The following is a 24,994-nucleotide window of genomic DNA, read 5'->3' as shown; positions in this document are numbered from 1 at the left end:
CAGAAGATTTTGCTGTCATGTAGAATAATTATTGGTTATATTATTTTATTGCTGATTTTGGTAATTCTCTTTATAGTGGTGCCCAAGGTGAATATGCAGGATTAAGAGCTATAACATCTTACTTGAAAGCTATTGGACAGCAACAAAGAGATGTAAGTGTGGTATTATTAGGTAAAGTTGGTTATTCCTTTAGCAATGATCTACTGAATAACAAGAGATCCAACAAGATATTTATTACAGAGTAATACTGAGTTTTTGATAATGAAATAGAGACTGGGCCCATTGTAAAATATAAAAAGTACAATTTTATTATAACAGTAGACACAAATACATCATACTTATTTGCTTAGAAGGTAGATTTTGCTTCTGCTGGATCAGAACTGTTTTCTTTCCAAAACTGACTTGCTCCACGATTTTAGGACAACCTGTGTGACGAGTTATTTTTCATTCAGACATGGGTGAGACTATAACTTTGACTTGCCTTTGAACAACACTGCTGTTCACATGCTTATACAATGTGCAATATTCGCATAATCCATGTGCAGAAAAAGAAAGAAAAATGAAGGAACAAACACAACTAGGAGGAAATCACTAAACTTTTCTGGACCATGTGTTTAGATGCAAACTGCCTGTTATTACTTAGAATAACTCTTAAATTTAAAGAGATACTGTATTAATATAAGAAAGTAGAAATGCATGGCATGTTTCTGTATCATATAAGTATAACTTCTAGAATAACTACGTTCATTAAAATAAATCTTCAGTATTACCAAGAAAGTGGGACAAAAATACAAAATTCAAGACATTTCTGAAACTATTATTTTCAGGTTATATTTGTTCTAAATTGGGGTATCATATGTAAATTAAATTAGATGTGTGTATGTATTTATTATTTATGTAATATTTTCTGTTATGATGTACCTTTCCCTTAAATATGATTAGGTAAGTATGTACAAGCATTATTAATTGTATTAGTAAAGTACTTTCTATCATATGGCATCACATTCATATAAACTATCTTAGGTGTAAGTATCACTGTGTTATTTAATGTATATAAAATATTTCTTTGTCAGGTCTGTTTAATACCAGTGTCAGCTCATGGGACAAATCCTGCTAGTGCACACATGGCTGGAATGATTGTAGAACCAGTACGGTTAAGCAAGGATGGTAGTATTGATATTGATCATCTTAAGACACGGGTAAGAGTTTCATTCACAAAATCACCATACCAAACAATTCATTAATCCTCTTGTTATGGGTGCATCAAAATGTGCATGTCATGACAGTTTAAAAGAGCTATATTTTTGATTAAGCTACTTTATTATCAGTGTACATGAATAAAATTGTCATCAAAGCATAATTACAAAATCCAGACTTACTATTACGTTAGTTTTAACCAAGTTTTATAAGGAAATATTTAAAATAATCTTCAGTCTCACCCTAGTACAAGAATTGTGACATTTGTTCTCTGTATCCCATTTTCTCTAATTAATTTATTTACCAACCCTTCCAGAAGTATTGAATTTTGCTTAAATTACTCATTATAATATTCAGTGATGTCGAGAAAACCCACTTGTAGAGAAAAATATATGTGTAAAAACGGCTCATTTGGGTTGAGAATATATTTTACGTAGAGGAGCAAACAACGTTTCGACCTGCTTCAGTCATCATCAGGTTCATAAAGAAAGAAAGAGGTAATTTCTGTCAACCAGATGAGCCGTTTTTACATATATATTTTTCATTATAATATTGTTATTACTCAGGCAGTGGAACATTTTATGGTCTTCAATCTTATTTGTTTATGAGAAAAACAACATTTGTTTAATTTTTCTTTTGGTATGAGCTTTGATTAATTTTTAATGGCTTTTGTCATAGAAGTAGAAAGCCTCAAAAATTTTGACAGTTGTGCATCATTGTTTTCTTTTTGCATGTTATTATTTTGTTTTCTTTGGTTTATTATTTAATTAGATAAAAAAAATAATTCAACTCTCTTAACATGGGCTTGGTCAATTTGACCAACCTGTGACCTCTTTATACTTCTTTAAAGTCTTTATAGGTTTGATACTACTAGGTTTTAGTGTAGTATATATATTTTCACAAAATTTAGCAGGCTGTCAGTAAATGTTATGTCTTTCACACACTAAAAATCAATTTTTTAGTGAAATGTCATTAATAAACAAAAAAAGATTTATAAATATATTGAGTATTTTTTCAGACTAGCCTGTGTGCAAAAAAGTGATTTTCATGTTCAGATTTTTGAGATGAAGAAAATTATTTTTTAATCTTAAATTTCATTTTCTTAATCTTAAAAGAAACCTCCTAAATTCATATCAATATTTTGTTTTGAGTAAAACTATTTTATATGTTAATTTCTCTACCATAACTCTGTACAAGATTGGTCAGTTTGACTGACCTTATAACTACCAAAAAAAGAAAATCAAATTATATCTAAATTATCCTTTTTTTTTCTTTAGAATTACTTCGTATTGTAATATGAAATTATATTTATTTATTTTAAATATCTTTTAAACTCATAACAGTATAGATCTACTTATACTTAATTTTCATTGTTTTGTTTCCCTTTGAAACATATTTAATTACTGTTGTGGAGTCATTAAAAGATATCTGAGAAATGAGAGAACTGATGTTATGGGATGGCCAGCTCATTCACCTGATATCAATCCAACTAAAAATGTATCTGTTGATTTAAACTGATTAACAAAAGATCACAAACCAAACATGGAAGGTGAACTTTTTTGAAGTACTTCAAGAAGTATGGCAGTTAGTCACACAGGAATATCTACATAAACTCATTGAAAGCATAACACATCAATGTGAAGCAGTACTGATGTCCAAGGAAATGCTGAGTAAATATTAATTTGTGAAACTGGCTTGTTTTGAGTTTCATTCTAACATACGATTATTGCAGAGAAACTTCTTTAATCATTTTGTATGCTAATTGGAATAAGATCTCAGCAACTACAGCATGTGCACAACAGTTTTTATGAAAAAATGTAACTAAAAATCATGTAAAGTTTAGGTATTTATGAAAGCTAGTGTTAAAATTAGAATTTGAGATCATATCTGATTAGGTCTCATCAAGTGCATTCTGAAGCTACATAGTTTTATGTATTTTTCTAGTGTCTGATATAACATTTAACAAAATAACATTTTCAAGAGGAACCACTTTTTGTCCACCCCCTGCACACTCGCTTGAATGCGAGCATGCACACACACACACACACACAAACAGAACTTTTAACTGACAAGATCTTTTATGTTTAAAATTATTAAATTTGTTTTATTTTCACTTGAGTCATTATCTTTGAGCCTTCGTAAGAGAACTATAAAATCTCTATTCTTATATACTTTGAGACAGTAAATGCATGTTTCTGGTAAAGTCTTACCTTCTTTCACACAAGCTGTCTCTCTTGTTCTTCTGCCTTTCAAGCATTGTTGAAAAAAGTTTGCTGTGCACTGCATTAGTCTGTATACCCCATTACTTTCATGCCATTCTTGAACACTTGCATATAATGTGATTACTCTGTACCAATAGTTTTGCACCACCTATATTAGTAAATCTAGCACCATCTGCTATTCTCACTAAATCCTCACTTTTTTAATTGACACAGTATTATTTAGATGTGTGTGTCTTTTTAAATGTGACTACAATTTATGATTGTGCTTTTTTGCCATTTTAATTTTTTTTCCACAGTTTTATTTTACTGTATTTGCATGCAATTGTTTGAAGATTTTTTTAGTATTTGTTTCTTCTTACATAACAAAAAGCAATCCTAGGATAAATTCATGGTTTAATATATTCACTACAGAAATTCCTGTTACAGCCTGAAAACTATTATTATAACTTCCAAGGAATTGGGTTTGACTTTATCTGCAGAGGACATAAGGCCTTAATTTGCAAGGAAATAGATTCATATGTTCAGCTGGCAATTTCTTCTTGTTTTCTACAGGGCAATGTTTTTTGGGAAGAATACAATCAAAGAGAAGACTATTTGGAGGCTCTTTTTCCAGTACCTTCTTATTTTTGGTCTGTAACACTACATCTCTTCAGGAGTTTTCCCCTTCCTCTTTTTCACAACTTGTTAATCAAGTCATCGGGTGACACATATTCTGGTTTTTCTGAATATTTAAGGCATGGGTGATTTTGCTAGTTTTCTTTTTCCTGCTCCAATTGTTGTGGTGTCACATCATTCACTTTGGTGGAAGTTTGTTCTTTTCCCCTTTTCTTTGCACTCATTCCAGTTCTCCCACCATATTCATAGTAAATGGTTTGACTTGTGTACTTCATATCTAGTGAATATACCCTTGATAGGTGTAGCTTTGTCTTTCTTTACACATGAGAGAATTAAGGACTTCAAACCAACAGTGCTCAGACTTTGGCACATTAGATATTTATGTGTTCTTTGTTGTCTGAGTTAATGTAGATGAATTGTGAGTTAAATATTGATTATTTCTTTGTTTTTCTAGGAAATTTTAGTCATGTAGCACATTTGTCAATCGTACATACTTTGTAGACTCAGTTAAGTTTGCAGGTTTTTTTCAGTTTGATATTAACAAGTATTTTAACTAGGTATTTTTAAATAGTTTTTGTTATATATCATTACAACTGGTTGCATCTGATTCATTGCTTTTTCTCAACATTTTTTCTCATCATTGTTAAATATGCACCTTAAAATTCTAAATAGCATCTGAGTTAATTTAAACAAATTTTAAGTTATATATTGATTATATAATTTTTTAGTTGGTTTAGTCAGTATGCATGTTTGTTATTATTCTGTACTTTGTGGAATAGGTAAACTTAGATGTTTCTAGAAATAAGGATATGTAATGTACAAACCAATTCATTGTACCCTTTGAATAATTTTTTGGTATTTTTAAATATGTGCATTATAATCCAAATTTTCATTAATGTAGAACTTAAATCTTTGTTTTTGCCTTGCTATATCATTAACATGCTAGTTTCTTTTCTAATTACAGGGTTGATATTTGCTTTGGCTTCTTTTCCTACATTCTTAATACCAGAAATCAATTTTTTTTCCTCATACTCTACAATTTGAGGTTCATCCACACAGTAACCTCATCATTAATAGTTATTTATTGCTTGTAGTTGAGTGCTTTAGTTCAGGATCCTATTATTTGGACAGACATCTGCTTTTTTAAGTGTTTTGTCAGGTGCTATAAGCTCTTACCTGAAATCTTCACTCAGTCTTTGCACTCTTCCCTTTCACATTACATTTTGCATTACTATACATACATACTTTTGATTATACATTCTATGAGAAAAGGGCAAAACTAGTTTCCCACCTTCCATTTTCTCCTGGATGCTTCTTTCCAGGTAGACAGCTGTTGTCTGTAGTTGGACCAGCCTACATAGAAATTTCCTTGTAATAGTGGGTTCAGGATGATTAATGGCCTATTCCCATAGTTATATGCAGTACAGGCCCCACCTTTCATTAATTCCAGTTTCAGGATGTCTCTTCCCTGCAAGTACAGCTAGGTGAGATATGATTTCTGCTCTTAATAATGGTTACAGATTTTGCCCTGTTCTTACAGCTGAACTGAGACAATGCCATAAATCTATAATGATGTATTTGGTTTGTTGTACTTCTTGGTCCTATGGTGTTTTTGGTAGTTTGTCCAGTTTCAGACTTACAGTTACTTCCTCTTCATAACTATGGTTGTTCCATGCAGATACTCAGTTTACTGACAGTTTGGTTAGGTTGAATATGTGTAAGATGGTCTGCATGCATATTCATTATAGTTTTTTCGGTCTTTAACCTTCTAATGCTGAATAAATCACTGAACTTCATCTGACCCTTTGAGGTTGGGTATCTACATTGCTTATTACAATTATATTTTAATATGGATTGCACCTCAGCCCTTTGTTTTTGAAAGAGCAAGTGAGTCATTTTTTCTTGCCTGAAAAAAAATATGGTGAGTGATTTTAATCAGTCAATAAAAATTATTTTTTCTGTTCCATGCATCATAATGTAGTGAATAAAACAAAAAATTGAACTTGAAAAAAATCATTTATTTAACATTTTTCCAAAATTCTGTGTGTACATGTGTTACATTTAAAAATGTTATGCAGTATTTGGTAATTTCTCAGACACCCTTAAAATGCACCCTTAATTATCAACATTTGACAGAAATAAGCCTAACTGAATTATTTTATTATTATTAAGTGAATAAACATATAGATAATCAATGATGTTGGATGAAGATGTTTAGGATGTGTTACACAAAGGCAGCATATTCATGAAATTTAGGAAATTAAAGTTGCATACTTGCATAACTTTTAATAATTTATCTGCCAATATAGTATCAATATATTAGAGATATGGTATTGTGTTATAAAAAAGTATTTGCCTCCATAATCAACTTGGTTTCACATGGTACCCAGCAATTCCCACTTTAAAATTATGGACAAATATGTTCATACCAGTAGCTGTCATTGTTTTATATGAACAGTAGTTCACAAAAGTAGATAGTAGTCCTTTATTTGAGTTAATGCATACTTGATAACTATACCCATGAAGTGGATTGACAATGCTGCAGTTCAAAACAGCCACATTATTCATGAGATGAAAATACCACTCATCAAATGTGCTAAATAAATAAAGTTGCACACATATTAAAAATGTTTTGATGCAAGTAATAATGGGAAATACACATGAACAATTAACAAAGCACCTAAAGCAAAATTTACCTGCATATCCTGCAAGTGTATTTATGCACCTCAAATCTGAAGGTCTGCACCTCTCAACTCAAATTACTATTCTGTGCACCTTTTTGTTCTGCTTGTAACAATGCTATATCTGTTCTTGATATAGTGCAGTGCCCCATGTGCATAATTTGTTTTCATTTAGGAGCACACATTCATTCTTGGTGATTGCTTTCCACTTGGTTTGAATGTTGAGCATCTACACTGGCCCCTCCACCTCTGTAACTTGGGATTCTGGCTTTGTATGAGAGTAGGTAAGAAAGTATCTGAAGTTAATCTTCTATTTGCACTTCTCTATGTTTTTTTAAGAATTAGAATCTCAAATTGTTGATACTGACAAGATAGAATAAAAAGTAATAATTTCTTTTGTCTTGAATCTCAGAAACACAGTTTAGTCAGTCAGCCTGGCAAATTATAGTGGAATTTTGTGATTTTGGTGGAGTAATTTATAATTATAAGTAATTATAAATTTATAATCTCGCCATTAATATTTAAGGGGATCAGCTGACTGATTGGAAAATTGGAATGATTCATATATAAATGCATTCTTAGTACAAGGTTTTAAGAAGGGTACAAGGAATATAGTTATAGCACATAAACATATTTATAAAAACTAGAAGGAAGGCTACCTATCAGCACAATACAAAAACAGGACATCTGGTTTCTCTCAACAAGAAACCTTGTACATAAAAATTCTTCTTTTGTCTACAAATAATACAGTCTTCACTTGATTTAAACTTACTTTAATTTAACTAATTCATTTGTTTCACATAATTTTCTCATCTTATATTTGTGTATTCAAATAGTTTATTCTTGATGTATATTTCTGTTGTGATTATAAATATAGCTTGTGTGTTTTGTACCTCGTAGGTTAGTGATGGTGTAACTGTGAGGATTCTGAAACACTTAATAAATGCTTTTTATTATAACAAGCACAAAATGGTTACATGGTTAACCACTTGAACCAAGGCCTTAGTGAGAGAGTTGAAGTTTCATAGCCATTTGTATGCTTTTGTTATATGAACACTTTCATCTCCTAACAAGCATACTCCTCTGTTTTGTGGCCTTGCTTTCAATTACAGATCTATTAGTTTTTGTGGTAGGCTTAAATGCTGTATAATTGGTATACATAAGATTGTCTTCTTTTTTTTCCTTCCTTTTCATTCTGGTTATTTTTTCTCTTCTTGAACAGTTGATTGCCAATAAAGATAAGGTTGCTTGTCTTATGATTACTTATCCATCAACAAATGGAATATTTGAGGAAGGCATCAGGTGAGAAAATATTATTGATGTCTCTGTCTGACTCATTTCTTTGCTTTTAGAATTTCACTCATGTACTTGTTAAATAAGTATGTATCAGCACTAAATTATAATAATACTAGCAGAGACCCACAAAATATTTACTATTCAACTAGTATCTTTATTGAACAATATTTCTTTAATTACATGATTTGTAAAATAGTAAAATGAATTTGCAAGTCCACTTGTACTTAGGTTTTAACCTATAAAACCTTAACTAATGTTATGCCTTTGTTTGATAAAGAGATAAACACTTGCATTTTGTTTTGTTTTAACTTTAGTTTAGTCAGGACCAAACTATACTATACTTAATTTAATAACATTTGTAAATAAACTAAATATTTTTCAAGAATCTAACATCAAACCATTTTGAAAACTTCAAACTTTCAATGTTATCATACTAAATGTTTAATAAAGACTATTTACCATTCACCTTTTGTTATTCCTTCATTCATAGAGTAGTTGTAATGACTTGTTCATTATGGATAAAATTCTTGCTGTACATGCTTAAAAATGTATAAAAGGAATTGTATTATGAAAATATTTTGCTGTCTGCAAACAAAATTATTATGTATTTAAAGAAGTACTATTGCAATAAAGACACTCAACTGTGTGCAAATGTCTAGTGGATCTCTGCTAGTCTGTTGTAATAATACTCAGTTTTTATCTGTTATGACAATGCACCAGCACTTAACTACCTAGATATGTGTGTATGCACATGTCATTTATGTAACATACAGACAAACAAGTGTATTATTAAGTACATTCTGTAAAAATTTAAATAAGTTGTAATTGATATGATCCTGTAGATCTTGCAAGTGGTATTGTATATACAAACAGTGTACTGTCAAATAGTGCAATGATGGATTTTTATGTATTGATACAAAAATTATTTAATTTCATAATTTTTAGTCTCATTTAAAACCATTTATAAACTGAATGCAAAATGATTTTCATTTGAAGTATAAAATATTTATTTATTCTTAGTTTCATATTTCACTTGCATAATCTCTAGAACCTTCTGAAAAGATATCAGAAGTTTTTAAAGTAAATTTTTATTTTTCATTTTCTTTACCCTATCATAAACTCTAACTATTATCAGTAATGTGCAGTGCAATGAAATGGTAAAACTATTTTTTTTGTAGAATATATATGAAGATGTTTCTTTTGTTAGATTCATAATTTCATCTACTTTTTTCCTCTTCATTACTGTTAATTTTTAATATATTATTCCCCATTTACTGTCCTTTACCATTTATTCATCTTGGCACAGGTCAACAGTGTCCTTGAGATATATTACAGTTTCTTTGGGAGACATGTGCAACATTTTGGTAAAATGTTCATTCAACATATAATATTGTAAGCCTTAAGAATGAAATGAAGTATGATGTATATTTAAAATATGTTTAAAAATTTTAATTATGAATTTTAAAACATGGTTAGAATATAATAGAGAGATCTAAATACAATTTAAACTGTACCTCTAACAAAAATATATAATAATATTTTCAGCATGGTGGCCGGTGTAGGCTTGCTGAACCTGTTGATTTCCTTTAATAGTCATTTTTTCACATAGATGGCATCATTAGCTCTGTTTTGCAGTATGGTCGATCTATTTTTTGGATATATGACAAAATTTTGAGGAATATTAACATCATTCGAAATTGCATTATAAGGGCAAGAAGACCAGTCAAAAAACAACTTCTTACCAACTCAATGAAGAAAAAACAGTATCAATGGGGTCTGAAATACAAAAACTGGTCGCAAGAACAATGGAGGAAGGTGTTATTTAGTGACGAAACTCATTTCTTCATACAGGGTCAAAGAAGTCTGCATGTTCACAGATCTCCAGGTGAGAAACTTCAAGAATCTCATCAATCGGTTCATAAAACATCACTTGAAGAAAATGTTTTGTGGCTTTTTCAGCTACTGTGGCATCAGAGGCTTACATATTGTAGAAGGTATGATGCGAGGACCACAGTACAATGAAGTTTTGCAGAGAAGAGTTGTTCCAGAATGGAAAAAGAGATTTCCAGATAGATCTGGCATTTTTTAGCAAGATCTGGCTCCGTGCCACACGTCGAAACTTGTAAAGAATTTTATGACTACAACGTGAATAAAAGTGCTGTACTGGCCTGGAAACTCTCCAGACTTAAATCCTATTGAAAATCTTTGGGCAATTTGTAAAGAAAGACTTTGGGGAAAAGACTGTGCTACGAAAGATAAGCTAATTGAGGCCATAATTGAGGGGCAGTACTGTGATCCAAAAATTAGTAAAGATTGCAGTCAACTTGTGAACTCAATGCCAAAGCAGATTAATGATCTTCTGAAAAATAAAGGTGGTCATATCATGTATTAATTTCTGAGTAATTTTTGGATTCTCAGAAATAAAATCAAAAAATTGAAAAAAATCGTAATTTTCCATCTTGTTTCAATTAATTTGCACAAGGGTGTGTATATATATAGGTAAGAAACAACCATAAGTGCTATTTTTGATCAAATAGCCAACAATACTGTACTCAGTTTCATGTATGCTTTGATGATGACTTGGGGCCAATTTCAGAATAACTATTGTTAGTTTACAAGTTAAATGAAATTATTAGTTTTGACTTGGATATAATATCAGCTACTCAAATATTCTGTGATTTCTCTCTCTGAAGTAGATTACTGATCCTAAATTGCGAAGTAGTTAAGTTGTTTGTTTTGCATACATACATGATCAGAGCCCAGTGTAAGTTTTTAAAGCAAACCATTATAGACTTATTCTTTTAAATCATACAATTACATGTTAAGTTGAAGTTTATACATGTACCAAAAGAACTTTTTGGAAATAAAGCTGACAACTACCTATTACAAAGAATTTATAAAAATTATTAACAGTAAATTTGAAGTTATAGAAATGAGACCAATAAAAGTATTTTTATGTGTTAGAATTTTATAATTGTAGTGCTTTGGCATCCTTGAAAGTGAGGAAAATTATGTTGAAAGCTACAAGATCCTTTAAAAGAAACTTCTGAACAACCTAAAATGTATAAGAATTCCTAGAGGAAGGAAAGTAATTTCTAATGAAATTACTATTTTAAAAGAAACTTGTGAACAGTGTTGGTTTTAATTTCTGATAAAATTAGTAAACCTTTGTAAGTGAAATAGTTAAAAATATAAATTTTACTTTGCTGGTATTTTATTACTTATGAACTCCTCACATTTTCACCATTCTTTTGATCAGACCCATTTATTGGACATAAACTGCTTATACGCCTTTTATCTATAAGCTTAAGAACTGCAGTTGTGTTGGTAAAGATTCAAATAAACTAACCACTAGACCAGAATATAATAAGTTAAGTGGAAAAGAACATGAACGTTTTGCTAGAAATTAAAGAATTATGGCATATGTGTTTTTTCCTATCCTTAGAGAGATGTGCAATCTTGTTCATGAGTTTGGTGGACAAGTGTACTTGGATGGAGCTAACATGAATGCCCAGGTTGGACTATGTAGGCCTGGAGACTATGGAGCAGATGTGTCTCACTTAAATTTGCACAAGACATTCTGTATTCCACATGGTGGAGGTGGACCAGGGGTTGGTCCTATTGGAGTGTAAGTTTCAAGAACAGTTTTTAACAATTTTAACTTGCCTAGATACTTTCTGTTTAATTCATTGTTTCTTAACCTAATTATATTTTTCTGTTTAAGAGTTCCTGTAGTAACACTTTGTTTTATGATTTATGTTACTCTATCAAATCTTAATGTGTAGTTGTTGATTTCATGTGCAAAGAAAATAAGCCATGGATTTTAACATGTAAGTGTGTTAGAAACTTGTCATTAATCCACTAAGGAACATTGTATGTACAATGTCATTTTGTCAGCTCTTGATAGTATAAATACAGCCATTTCAACACTTACATTGTAATTTAACTTATTGCTCATGAAAAGAAACTCAGATTTTGTAGAAATTTTGTTTTAATCATGCATAAATATGCAAGATGGTTGGGTAATAATTCTTCTTCCATTTTATTTTGGTATTTTATACAATTGTGAAATCATGTTTTAATTACACACAAAAATTTGTTCTTCTTATGAGACTTTACTTGGTTTTCATAAATTTCGTACTCTTAATGCATTCATTGTTAATATTTAGCCTGTCATTTAACTTTTATTTGAAAACAGTTACTGTGTTTAGCACCCAGATTGTACACCTTGAAGGATATTACAGGATAGATTATCCTGGCTTTTCATACAGTATTTGTTAATGAATTTTACTTACGAACAATCTGATGCCTTGTTTGGGATACTTCTGTTCCCTGATGTGTATTGTGGGAATGTCATGGGCTTTTTTTTTTAATTTTGTGAGAGACAGGGTAAAGAAGGTTGTGTGTGGTAGATGACATATTCCCATAGTCATGTGACCACTTCACAAGTAACATACATTTTACATTTTTCTTACCATACTACCGGTATCCTGATGTTACTTTATTATGTTGCTGGGATTTCTTTATTTTTGTATGGAAAAGACTTTATTCTGTAATTTATTTTTGCTTATCATCAAAATATGGTTGAGACTGTTTTTAATACTTCCTTTTAATGTGAAATTTATTTAACTAGATTTTTTGTTTTTTATATATTTTTATTAATATAAATAAATAATTAAATGAGTCTTATATGATCAGTTGCATTAACTGGTAATAGGTAACTTAAATCAACTCTGTAAAATAATAATGAACTTAATATAAAATAAGCATTGGTAGAATTGACATTGTCAGTCTTGTTTATTAATTTGACGTTAGGTTTGTGAACCTGACAATGGCTTAAGAAGGCCAAAACATTGTTTACTCCTCTATTAGTGCTTTCTCTACCCATACCAGCCGTTTTTAAATATACAAGTTTCTATACAAGTGGGTTTTCTCGTTATCATGAATTTCAAGAACAATTTATTACAATTCATTTGATAAAGCTGCTTGTAATTTTAACTTTGTATATAAAAAGAAAAATTATACTCAGAAATTTCAGTTAATGAACTTAATATCAAAAGTACATTTACATGAAGTACTTTGAAGAAAAATATTACTAATTTAAATAAAGCCATTAAAAAAATGGAATATATGTACAGGTTACTCCATCATACCATTTTGATATGTAATTCTGAAATTGCAGAAGAATCCTCAAAAAGTTCAGATTCACTACCATTTCCTTCAATACCATTATAAATCTTCAAAAAATATAAATTTACTGAAATTCAATGTAAAAATAACCTCATTTTAGTGTTTATAAGAGTTATATTACTTTTAACAAACAAGTTTATGAACAAACAGTACGTATTTCAATGAGAGCATTTTTTTTAAAGTATGGTCAACCTGTATCTGTTCTCTAATGAAAAAATAATTTCTGAAGCAGGTATTAAGTCCTAACTTGCACATTTGCACTTTCTGTTACATAGATAATATAATTTCCATTAACAACTTGAACTGTACACCAAACTTAATATACCCAAAATAACTCAATAAAAAGAACCAATGGTAATAATGTTCATACTAATTATTTGGATTTAGACATTGATTTTGTAGAAGGCAAAGTACAGTTTACTATTTTTGATAACAAAAAGGGAATTTTCCTATCCTTGGTTTACCCATCCTTAATAATGTTATTGCCTATATGATGTAAAAGGTATTATTATATCCAAGTTAAAAAAGGTTTTGGGAGTCTATAACAATAGTAAATCTTTCATGGATAATGGTTTATTAATCATAAATAAACTGAAAAATGATGGATATAAAGATGATCAATTAAATCAGTTTTTCACACTCTTACAATAAATACAAAAGTATTTTAAAAAATAAACTTGATTTTAGAAAAAACTTGTGGAGACATTAGACATTATTGGTTTCTCTTAGTTTATAAGTTGCAAACTTTGAAAATATACATCTATTCAGTATACTGGGACAGAAAGACAAACCAGTTACTTGAAGTTAGTCTTTGCTTTTACATGTAATACTTGAATAAATCTTGAAGAGGAATTGAGGAGGTTGAGTATATAAGAACTGTTAAGGTAGGCTTGTAGTTCTTTTTAAGATCATCTAGTTCTGTTTTTTTTTTTTTGTGTGTGTAAGTGTAGATGCTGGAAGTTTCACAGAGTAAAAATTTTATGGTGATTTCAGTTCTGCTTAAAGAATTGTAAGAACTGTAATAAAAGTAATTGCATCTCATAATTGGCTGCATACAAGGAAAGGCAGCAGGAGTTGGCAACATTGTGGATGTAACTACTTGGCTCTGTATCCTTAATTTATTTTCTGTGGTTATTGGCTAGTTTACCATCAGCAATTGATTATGTTTGATAAATGGCATGTCTCCAACACATGCATGTTATTACCACATGCGGTAACTATTATGACTTTGAGTTGAAAGATAGGACTGACAATGGCATTTGTACCAATGATTTTTACATGATGCTTTTTTATTTTATTTATATATCATAACTCTGATTTTGATTCACTTAATTCTTCAGATATTTTGGACAGTATTTTGTTATATATACTAATAATTATTTTCTTGTTTGCTTAATAAGTTTACTAATTTTGTACATGTACATAAAAAAAGAAATCCAAACCATTAGGTTTTTTATGACAGTTGTTTTGGTCTGCAACGTTATTTAATTCCATGTAATTACAACCTTTTCTCTTCAAAACTTATCAAGGTACAGACAACGAAAGTATTGTTTTTCTATTATTTTTGTTTTGTATTTTAAGCTATATTGTAGGAAATATGTAACTTTTCCTCAGTTTTGTTTCCTTCTCTTCAGAGATAAGTTTCTGTTTTGTTTCACTGTAGAAGTATTCATAAAGTATTCTTTGTTGTTATTTTTTATTGAATTTGAGTTTTCTGATGGATTAATAGGTGTTTGTATGATATTTTTATGATTTGAGTATTATGATTTTGTCTTCATTTGGGTTTACTTTTTTTTAGAACAGAAACTTATGGAATCTGTTTATAACTATATCTTTTGTAAATCTTTTTCCACCACTTTGCTTTAAATTCTTGAGTTTTGTTGCTCTAAGTTATTTTATAAAAATATACTTTACCTGTGAGTTAATTAAAAATAATTCATAGTAAAGAAAACCAATAATTAACTCATGTTTGTGTTTAATCAAAAGATTAAAGTATTTTAATATAAATCATTGATGTTTTGTTTTTTTCATCTTGTACAAATTCTCTTTAGTTTTTTCAGGGAAGAGTACTTTCTGTTACTTTATTTATAAACTACACTACTATTTATATAAATAAAATATAATCGTACAATCAATTCTATGTCTGAGTATTTGTACTGATTGCTTGCTACCATATTAGAAGCCAATTTCATTTCTTTGATAAATGATCTTATTTTCGGATGGATACAGTAATCTGTATTTGACACTATTTTTCGTTTTTCTTGTTATATTAGGATCCCAAATTTTCATCTACTTTCCACAGTAATACTAGATTACACTATGTAACAAAATTTATTTTTTTTTGTTCCTGGGCAGAAAGTGTTATTTTCCAATTCCTTATGCCTAAAGTAAATGGAAAAGACATATTTTTCTCTTCAAACTTTGCTTTTATGACCTGGGTAATGAAATTTTCAAATTTACCCATTTTCCAGAACATTGCAGATAGATTCAGTGCTGAGTAGCTGATAGAGAATTTTCTTAAACTTATAAGAATCTTCAAGAACTTTCTAGAATGTTGTACAAGCCTCAAAGCTGTGCTGCTCCATAATGGAAATAAGTATCCATCTCTTCCCCTGGCTCATTTGGTGCACCTCAAAGAGGAACACAACAGCATCAAGACCTTGCTAGAAGCCTTGAAGTATGATGAGTATGGCTGGGAGGTTATCGGAGACTTCAAAATGGTGGCATTCCTGATGGGTCTCCAAGTGGGCTTTACCAAGTTTCCCTGTCATCTATGCCTCTGGGACAGCAGGGACACTGCAGCACACTACAACAGGAAGCACTGGCTACAATGTACCAATTTATGTATGTGGAGGCCCAATGTCAAGTGTGAGCCACTAGTGGACCTCCAGAAGATGTTGTTCTCACCATTGCACATAAAATTGGGTCTTATGAAACAATTTGTCACAGCTCTTGATATGGAGTCTGCAGCCTTCAAGTACCTTTTGAGACTTCTTCCCTAAGTTATCTGAGGCAAAGATCAAAGCAAGTGTTTTCATTGGACCACAAATAAAGAAGATCCTGGAGTGTACAGAATTCCCCAAGAAGCTCATTAGGAAGGAAAAAAGTTTGGGGCAGCTCTGTCGCAGTGCTTCGGGGCTTCTTGGACAATCACAAGGCCAAAAATTATGTGGAACTGATTGAGGCTGTGAAGAACTACAGCAAAATGGGCTGCAGAATGTCCCTGAAAGTCCATATCCTTGACGCTTGTCTTGATAAATTCAAGGAGAACATGGGGGCATACTCAGAAGAGCAAGGTGAGTGCTTCCACCAACATATACTGGACTTTGAATGCCGTTACCAAAGAGCATATAATGAAAACTTGATAGGAGACTATAGTTGGGGGTTAATACGTGAAAATGATCTACATTACAGTGGCAAATCTCGAGAAACTACTCACTTCTAAACATTTTTGTTCAATTTTGTATAACTTTAGTATAAATACATGTAAATCTTGATTCATATGTTGTTTTATTCAGACCTTATGTAAATGAAAGTGTGCAAATTTGCCTGTTTTTACACTGAAAATAGGTTAATTTCTAAATTTTATTATCCAGGTCACAAAAGCAAAGTTTGAAGGGAATAATGGCCATTTACTGTACTTTTACAACATAAGCAATTAAGAAATAGCACATACTATCCAGGAACAAAATTTGTGTTACATGGTGTTATTGGTCTTCATTCAGAAAAAGCTAAGTGTTTTTTCTGATAAATGTGTTGATTAAACATTGGTATAAAAGTGCCATACGTTTTAACAAATTCTATCTAAATTTTTATTAATGTAAACTTGTGTTTATTCCATCATATCTGTATATTTCAGTAAAGCCCATCTTTCACCATTTTTGCCATCTCATCCTGTTGTTGATCCACTATACGGTCTTGGACAGAACCTACAACCATTTGGTGTAGTAAGTGCTTCTCCGTGGGGCTCATCAGCCATTCTCCCGATCTCCTGGGCTTACATAAAGATGATGGGACCCAGTGGACTTCGTCATGCTACTGAGATAGCCATATTAAATGCTAATTATATGAGCAGAAAATTGGAGAAATACTACAAAATTCTTTACAGAGGAACAAATGGTATTTTTTGCTATTTTAAAGTTGTTTTTTGTTTGTTTATTTTGAAGTATTATTACTTTCCCTACAGTCAGCATACCAACTTGCTTTCTTGTTAATATCATATCATCAACTTTTGCAAAAGGATAATTATCAGCAGGACAAAATGCAATGAAATAATTATTTTTTCATACTGTGTGTGTGTGTGTGTGTGTTTATTTATAATGAAAGAAATAGTTTCAAAACTATTATCATATCATTTATGTTAATTGGTGATAAAAATGAGCACCACAAAACAGTAATGGTCTTTAATACAAGATAAGCCTTAAAATGTTTAATTGAGTCTTTTGTAATTTCCAGTCACCATAATAGAAATTGTCTGTAGTGATAGCATCCAAAAGCATTGAAGATATCCCATCTAATGGATGAAAAACTAATTGGCAAGCATGGAAAATCAATTAAGGGTGAGAATTGAGTGCTTATACCCATAACATCTCAATTTCTACTACCCCTCACTGTCTTCAACCAGTTAAAGTTTTAAGTTACCCTTAAAAAAAGTCTTTAGTCAAAAGTAGAAATAAAATAAAACCACCCTAAAATATTTCTATTAAAATTCTTTTTCCCAACCTCAACCCATGAACATTCTAACAGTTCTTAATATAGATAATGATAATCATTCTATTATAGATTACTCCCAACCACCACAGGCCTGGCATGGCCAGGTGGTTAGGAAGCTCAACTTGCAATGTGAGGATCACAGATTCGAATCCCCTCACTCACACCAAACATGCTCACTCTTTCAGCCATGGTGATGTTATAATGTGATGGTCAATCTCATTATTCGTTGTTGAAAAAGTAACCCAAGAGTTAGCAGTGGGTGGTGATAACTAGCTGCCTTCCCTCTAGTCTGACACTGCTAAATTAGGGACAAATAATGCAGATAGCCCTTGTGTAGTTTTGCAAAAATTTCAAACCAAACCCTTTTCTAAACAGATGACAAAGTTTTAAATAAAGTCTAAAAGGTCTTAAACAATGGAACAGAATTTAGAATTTTATGATAAACAAAATAAATGTGAAATAATAAAATATCTGAACAAAAGTATTAATTATATTATTAAACTAACTAAAAAAAATGCACTATCTTCCTTCTTTCTTTTTTGAATGGAAATTACATTTCATAAATCCCAGCAAAAAGTATCTAAGGAACTTAAACCTATCTCAATACAAGATAGATATTTGTTTTAATATTTTCAAAAATAAAATAATGCAAAACAAAAACTAATGAAGCAAGTTGCAAGTTTGGTTTTGTTTGGAAAACACTGTATGTGCAACTCTTAATTATCTCTTTCACAATAAATCATAGGTCAAAGGCCACATCATATTGTTTGTTGAGTTGCAATCAAAATTTTACTGAACTACTATTTTGACAATTTATGTCAATAAGTTTGGAATCAAACTGTAATTATAATTCAAACTTTAATGTTAAATGTATGAGTTAATTTCTTAACTTAAAAGTAGGTATTAAAACAACACACCTAAATATAGATTTTAGTGAGTCATGTGCTATGTTACATGCAGCACTGTTTAAAATTAGATATTTGTGATATCAGAATTCTAAGTATCTAGTTTAATACAAATTAGGGATTCAAATTACTAATATTATCAAGCTAGAATATAAAATAAGAACCTTTTATTTTTTTATTTTGCCAAGATATGGCTTATGTACTGAATCAAACACAATGGACCCCATTCACCTCTTTCCACTTTTGGAAACAGTCCCTTATTCGCATGTCATATATTGAAGTAAGTGTATATAACTAATCAGAAGCTTAGAATGTCACCCTAGTGGTTTTCCCAGCCATTTTAATCTGTGAAAAGACTACCATGTTCTTTTGAATCACGATTTCAAGAAGATAGGTTGTGTCTTTATTCTGCTCAGTTTCATATTTTCAAACTTAAATACAACTTAGTTACTAAACTTAATAAATTATAGTGAAAGTCTATAGTGTTAGTTATTTATGATTTTTTGGTTATTCAACTCTGTGTATAAAACCTAAAAAAAAAAAAAAAAACTGATGTCCTCTCCTTCATGTGTGAAACTTTAAAAGGCTTAGCAGCCTATGTCCAGTGGCAACTGAGTACAAAGGTTATAGGGAAAAAGAGATAATTGTTTGCTTTATTTATTGTTCTATATTTTAAGGAAAATAAGTTTAATAATTTACTTCTAAATAATGATAATAATCTTTATGCTTACATATTGTATAATAATTGAAATGTGACTGTGCATAACAAAATACTAGTTCACTAAAATACAGCCAAGAGAGAGAAGATTAAAGGAGCATTGCATCAATAAAATTATATAATGTTAGCTAGGCATAACTGGGAGGTCAATATAATAAATACATATAAATATATAATTTATGAGACTTAAGCTACTTAGATTAAACATTTGTATTTTTGTGGTATACTATGTTGTCATTCTACCAAGCAAAAAAAAATCATATCATCTATGTATTTCCTAATTATTTTATTATGGTTGTAAGGCTGGTCAATTTACAAACCCCACATAGTTAGGGTATAGAAAATAATGAAATATAAAGTCTTAGTGAAAGCAAATGTTTGAAATATGTTTAGGAGGTTTTAGAAATTACACAATTAATATTTGAGATTTTGGGAATAAATAATATTTTTTAATCATAGTATGAAATCACTTTGCACTCAGACAAGTAATAAAACAGTCTCAATCTTTTCACAAAGAAATCTGTAGTAAACATTTCATTAAAAAATTTGATTTTTTATGTACATAAAATATCTAATCTTTACTAAAACTCTACCAAATTTTATGAAGATACACAAGCTGTATCAAGAGTTACTGTGAAAATGTATAGACAAACTCGTATGTTATGCTGAGCCCATAGTGAATGGATAAAACAAATTGACAATACAGGTACATTTACCAAAAGTGCTTTAAAGAAAAATATTATCTCTAACATAGAAAAGTGGAATATGCATGTAAATTATTTTTTTCTCTAATTGCCATTTTTATGTGCAATTCTAAAATTGTGTAAAATCCTTATAAGTTCAGATTTATAACTAATTCTTTATTCTTTAAATACAGTTACTAAATCTGTATCTGTTGTTCTTAAAATATTTATGATTTTGTATTTGAAAAATTGAAAAGTGTCTTCAAATGATCAAGATAACTATTTTGGGGTTAAGAACAACATTCTGGTTTTGGAATGTTTAAATTATTTAAATACCTTGGATATAGTAAGTTCCATTTCCATTTATGATTTTACAACATTATAAAATAAAACTGAAAGGTTTAATCAAAGTTTCAATGACCTATTCGATACTTTTATAAATGTAGAAATAAATATTTTAAACTTCAAATTTACTAGCATCCAATGTAAAAAAGTATTATTTATTTCTCTATGTAATAGTTACATTACTTTTAAGGAACAGGGTATATAAACAAGTAGTGGACATTTCAGTGGGAGCTTTCAATCTAAGTTTAATATATCTAAAAGAACATGTAACAGAAAAAGGTAATAATGGTCATGTCCATGTCAGTTATTTAAATTTGTATATTAATCTTGTAAACAGCAAAGTACAACTGATTCAGAGATGCCAATCATTATGATTTTGGTGTATGCATTAGGACTATAAGCTCGTACAGACAAATATTACAACTTGTTGCAACTTCCAAATTGTTATATATTATTTAGGCCTATACAATAAAGTGATAAATTGTTTCCCCAGTTCTTGAAAGGGGTGAAAAGAAACTTTTTAGTGAGATACAAATAAATTTTGATAATAAATAAAAGACATAGTCCAAATGACTACTTGCAATAATCATGTTTATGCTTGAAATAATAAAAAATATTTGTATCTCCAACATCTACCAATAGTTTTAGTGCAGTACTTCTCCATACTGGGTATGTGGGGGAATCCATAGTTACGTCATCAGTGCTTGTCAGCCAATCAGCGTTCGCGATAGATTGATATTTCTCATTTTGTAAGCGGTATAGAAACACCAATGCAATCGTTCACAAGATGGAAAAAAAAAAGGCCTTGTTCACCAGATTATCTTATTTCTGGCAAATCTAAAAGGACTAAAACTGTGAATCAAAAATTTAGGAAAGAGTATAGTGCAAAATATTCAGTCATTGCATCAAAAGTCAATGACAGTCATGCGTTTTGTACAGTTTGTCACATCGATTTTTCTGTGGTGCATGGCGGGATAAACAGTTGTTCCAGACATACAAAATTGGCATCTCATCAACAAAAGGCAAAGACAAAAATGATGCAGATAACGACATTTATAAGTAAGAATTCAGAATATAAAACCATAAGTGCAGAAGTGATGTTCACACAATTCGTCATAGCTCATAATCTACCCCTATCTGTAGCTGATCATGCAGGACATCTATTCAGAAAAATGTTCCCAGACTCTGATATAGCAAAAAAATATGGTTGTGTATGCAGTCAAATGGACAATGTTGTTATAACACCCAACCATCCAGAGACATTCTCATGAAAGCAAAGGCTGCAACATCTGCAAAACTATTACAATAAGTGTCATAAACATGATATAAACTAGTCCTTACACAAAGGATTTTCTACTTACTGTTTGTGCATGTTCAATGTTGTTTTACCAGTATGTTTGTTACACTGAACTAAATAAAAAACATAATTTCAAAAGAATTTTTTTAAATTTATTTATTAAATATACAAAACACAGTCATAAATGAGCAATCTATAGCAGTAATAAATAATAATAGTTATAGTAATAATAATAATAAACAGCTTAGAGACATTGGTTAGGCCTAGTAGCTGCAAATGATAAAGAGCCCTGTCTACAGTTATTATGCTCAGTCATTTGAAATAGTTGGCATCTCTGCTGATTACTCTTGATAAAACAATAGCATTTTATTTTCAATTTCTTGGTACACTTATTCCCAATAGTGTTGTTCCATTTTAAATGCTAAAAGGTGTCATTACATCCTGACTATAAAGATTTTTAAATGTTTGTAACAAACAATTCTTTACAAAACTTCAAGTTGCTGAACCTGTCTCGGCTATCCTGAGTAAATTTTACTACAGAGGAACTACACATTTTGAAGTAAGATGTGTAATTTGTTTTAAGATATTTTAAATTATCATTTAAAACAGTCATATTTTTATAAAAGGGTGGAATTTGGGAGTAACCTATAATAGAATGATTAGGGTGGATCTATTGTTATTTTTCCTACTTTAGGAACTATTAGAAGTTTTAACGGTTGAGATTAGGAAAAATAATTTTTAGTAGAAATATTTCAGGGTGGCTTTATTTTATTCCTACTTTTGACATAAAGAACTTTTGAGGGTAATTGTCTTCCTACAACTGGTTGAAAACAATGAGGTGAGGAGAAGTATGATGGGGGTATGAGCATTCAACTTGGCAGCATTAATTTGTTTATTTATAGATGGGATATTCCCCGTTTCTGGATGCTATCACCACAAACAGTTTCTGCTATGACTAGAAATTACAGTAGACTCTATAAATATATTTTATGGCTTATAATTATAGGTATGTATTCAGTTTGCTATTTTGTAATAGCTTTTGAAGTTTATAGTGTTATAGGTTTTTAAAAATTGAACATTTATTTTATAAGATCTGTTGGTTCTACACTAGTTTCATAAGATATTTATTTTATGCTAACAAAATTACAAGAATCAAAAGAAAGAATTATATTCCAAGATCTAGAAACAAGTTAAGATATTTTAATATTATTATATTTTTCACTTTAGAATAAGTCACATGCATATCTTAAAGTTTTTATGTAAATAAAACCTGCCTTTTTTTCCACTGAATACGAACAAATTTGAATGTAAATGTTTGTGTTCAACCATTTTCACTATCTTTAATTTATATCATTTTGATTCTGATATACTATGGCTATTAAGTCTGTAAAGAATAAAAGTAGCTGAAAATTATTTTTAAGAGATTTGTAATTACCTTTTTTATAGGTATGGTAGCTCACGAGTTCATTATTGATGTACGAGAATTCAAGAAAACTACGAATGTAGAGGCTATGGACATTGCTAAGCGACTTCAAGATTTTGGTAGGTTGATTTGATTCTGGTTTTTTTATTTGGAGATTAGGATTAGTTAGTTGATATTATGAAAATATGAGCATGCATTAGTTAAATATTGCAACAAAAATTGTATGATATAAAATTTTAACTTTCTCTAACTTGTTATCATATTGTTTTTAAGTTCAGTAAAGCATTGCATTTCAGTCTAAATACAGCAGTTAATGTAATCATAAAATCCCAAATGTTTAACTCAAACCTAAAGGCCAAATTTATAAGAAAAAAAGGTTTTGTATTATTGTTAAATTTTATAATAATTGTATGTACAAACTAATATGTCTTCTAATATGTGTAAAAATATTAGTTATTCTTATATATATATTTTGCTTGCATACTTATTTTGTAATAATTTTAACAAGTGTTTGACATTTTAGGGAGAGAAAGAAGCTCTCTAACTCGTAATCAATTACAAATATGCATGAAAACAAAACATCAAATAGAAATAATTATTTAAATGAAGACATTTTTGTAGAATATCAGTTGATATATTTGGTTTTTATTTGAAACCTTAGTAAAGTAATGAAGTAGTGCTTACATTTTACAAAGAAAAGGTGTGTAACATCTGCATTTGTGTTACTAAAAAAGAGATACATAGTGTTGCAATTTACACTAAATAAATAAATGACATTTAATGGAATTTCATTTATTAGTATGTTGATCAGAATATTGTATTTGATGTTAAGTTAAAAGTGAAACAGTCTGAAGTTTAATATATATGTATATTATGTATGTTATAGTTAATGGCTTAAAAGAAGAGAACTGATGAAAAATAACATACAAACTCTAGTACTATGGTTTGCTTGTTATCAGATAAAAACAAGCTTTGGTTCTTTATTTATGCTTCTTAAAAATTTGTGATGATAGTTTCTCGTGTGCTGATATTTTTTTGTTGTTGGTTTTTATGAACATCCAATAGCAACACTTAAAATATGGTATAAGAAACAAAATAGTTTGTTTGTTTTGTTTTTTTTTTTGCTTAAATCTTATGTTTCTATCTTTTTAATCCAATCAAATACAGTTAAAGCAAATGTAATTTGATCATCTTTGTATATTTAGATATAAATTGAAAGATTAAATAAAACAGAAATATGAAAGAGATTATTTTAACACTTTTAATTCTCATCAGCTATGATTTTTATACATTACAGGATTTCATGCCCCTACTGTATCTTGGCCTGTCCCTGGATCACTTATGGTTGAACCTACAGAATCAGAGGACAAGAGAGAACTAGATCGATTTTGTGAAGCTTTAATTGGCAAGTTATATCTTTTTTATTGAAATGCACATACACAGTTTATGGTTATAAAGTGAAAATATAATTTAAGTAGTAGTGATTAACCAAATTTATATCATCATGTCTGTTTTTCTGCTGTTTTTTCTTTAAAACACTTTTTAACCAACTATTATTAATTCATTTTTTGGCAGACTGACTTAGAACTTGGTAGGAATGTTCTAATATACCCAGACACGTTTTTCATTTTTTTTATTTAGATCTTTTTAAGGATTTTATGGGATAAAAGGTCAAATGAACCAAAAGTGTATACTTCCAAAACATACCT

General features: G+C 29.9%; 1 protein-coding gene across 3 annotated transcripts in view; it reads left to right on the top strand.

Annotated features, from left to right (window-relative positions):
• Positions 1–24,994, top strand: part of LOC143224981 (glycine dehydrogenase (decarboxylating), mitochondrial) — a 156,872-nt gene that overhangs the window by 116,822 nt on the left and 15,056 nt on the right. For 2 of the 3 annotated variants that reach the window (XM_076453566.1, XM_076453579.1), the window contains 7 exons: positions 77–152; positions 1,074–1,199; positions 7,938–8,017; positions 11,457–11,639; positions 17,061–17,320; positions 23,309–23,404; positions 24,583–24,690. In XM_076453566.1, the coding sequence (XP_076309681.1) occupies positions 77–152; positions 1,074–1,199; positions 7,938–8,017; positions 11,457–11,639; positions 17,061–17,320; positions 23,309–23,404; positions 24,583–24,690 (929 nt within the window). Of the gene's footprint in view, positions 1–76; positions 153–1,073; positions 1,200–7,937; positions 8,018–11,456; positions 11,640–17,060; positions 17,321–20,144; positions 20,244–23,308; positions 23,405–24,582; positions 24,691–24,994 lie in introns of all 3 variants that reach the window. The other variant, XR_013013559.1, reaches the window with a different exon arrangement.

This window comes from Tachypleus tridentatus, chromosome 1 (assembly GCF_004210375.1).
Source record: "Tachypleus tridentatus isolate NWPU-2018 chromosome 1, ASM421037v1, whole genome shotgun sequence".
NCBI lineage: Eukaryota > Metazoa > Arthropoda > Merostomata > Xiphosura > Limulidae > Tachypleus > Tachypleus tridentatus.
This window is presented reverse-complemented; position numbering and strand designations above follow the sequence as displayed.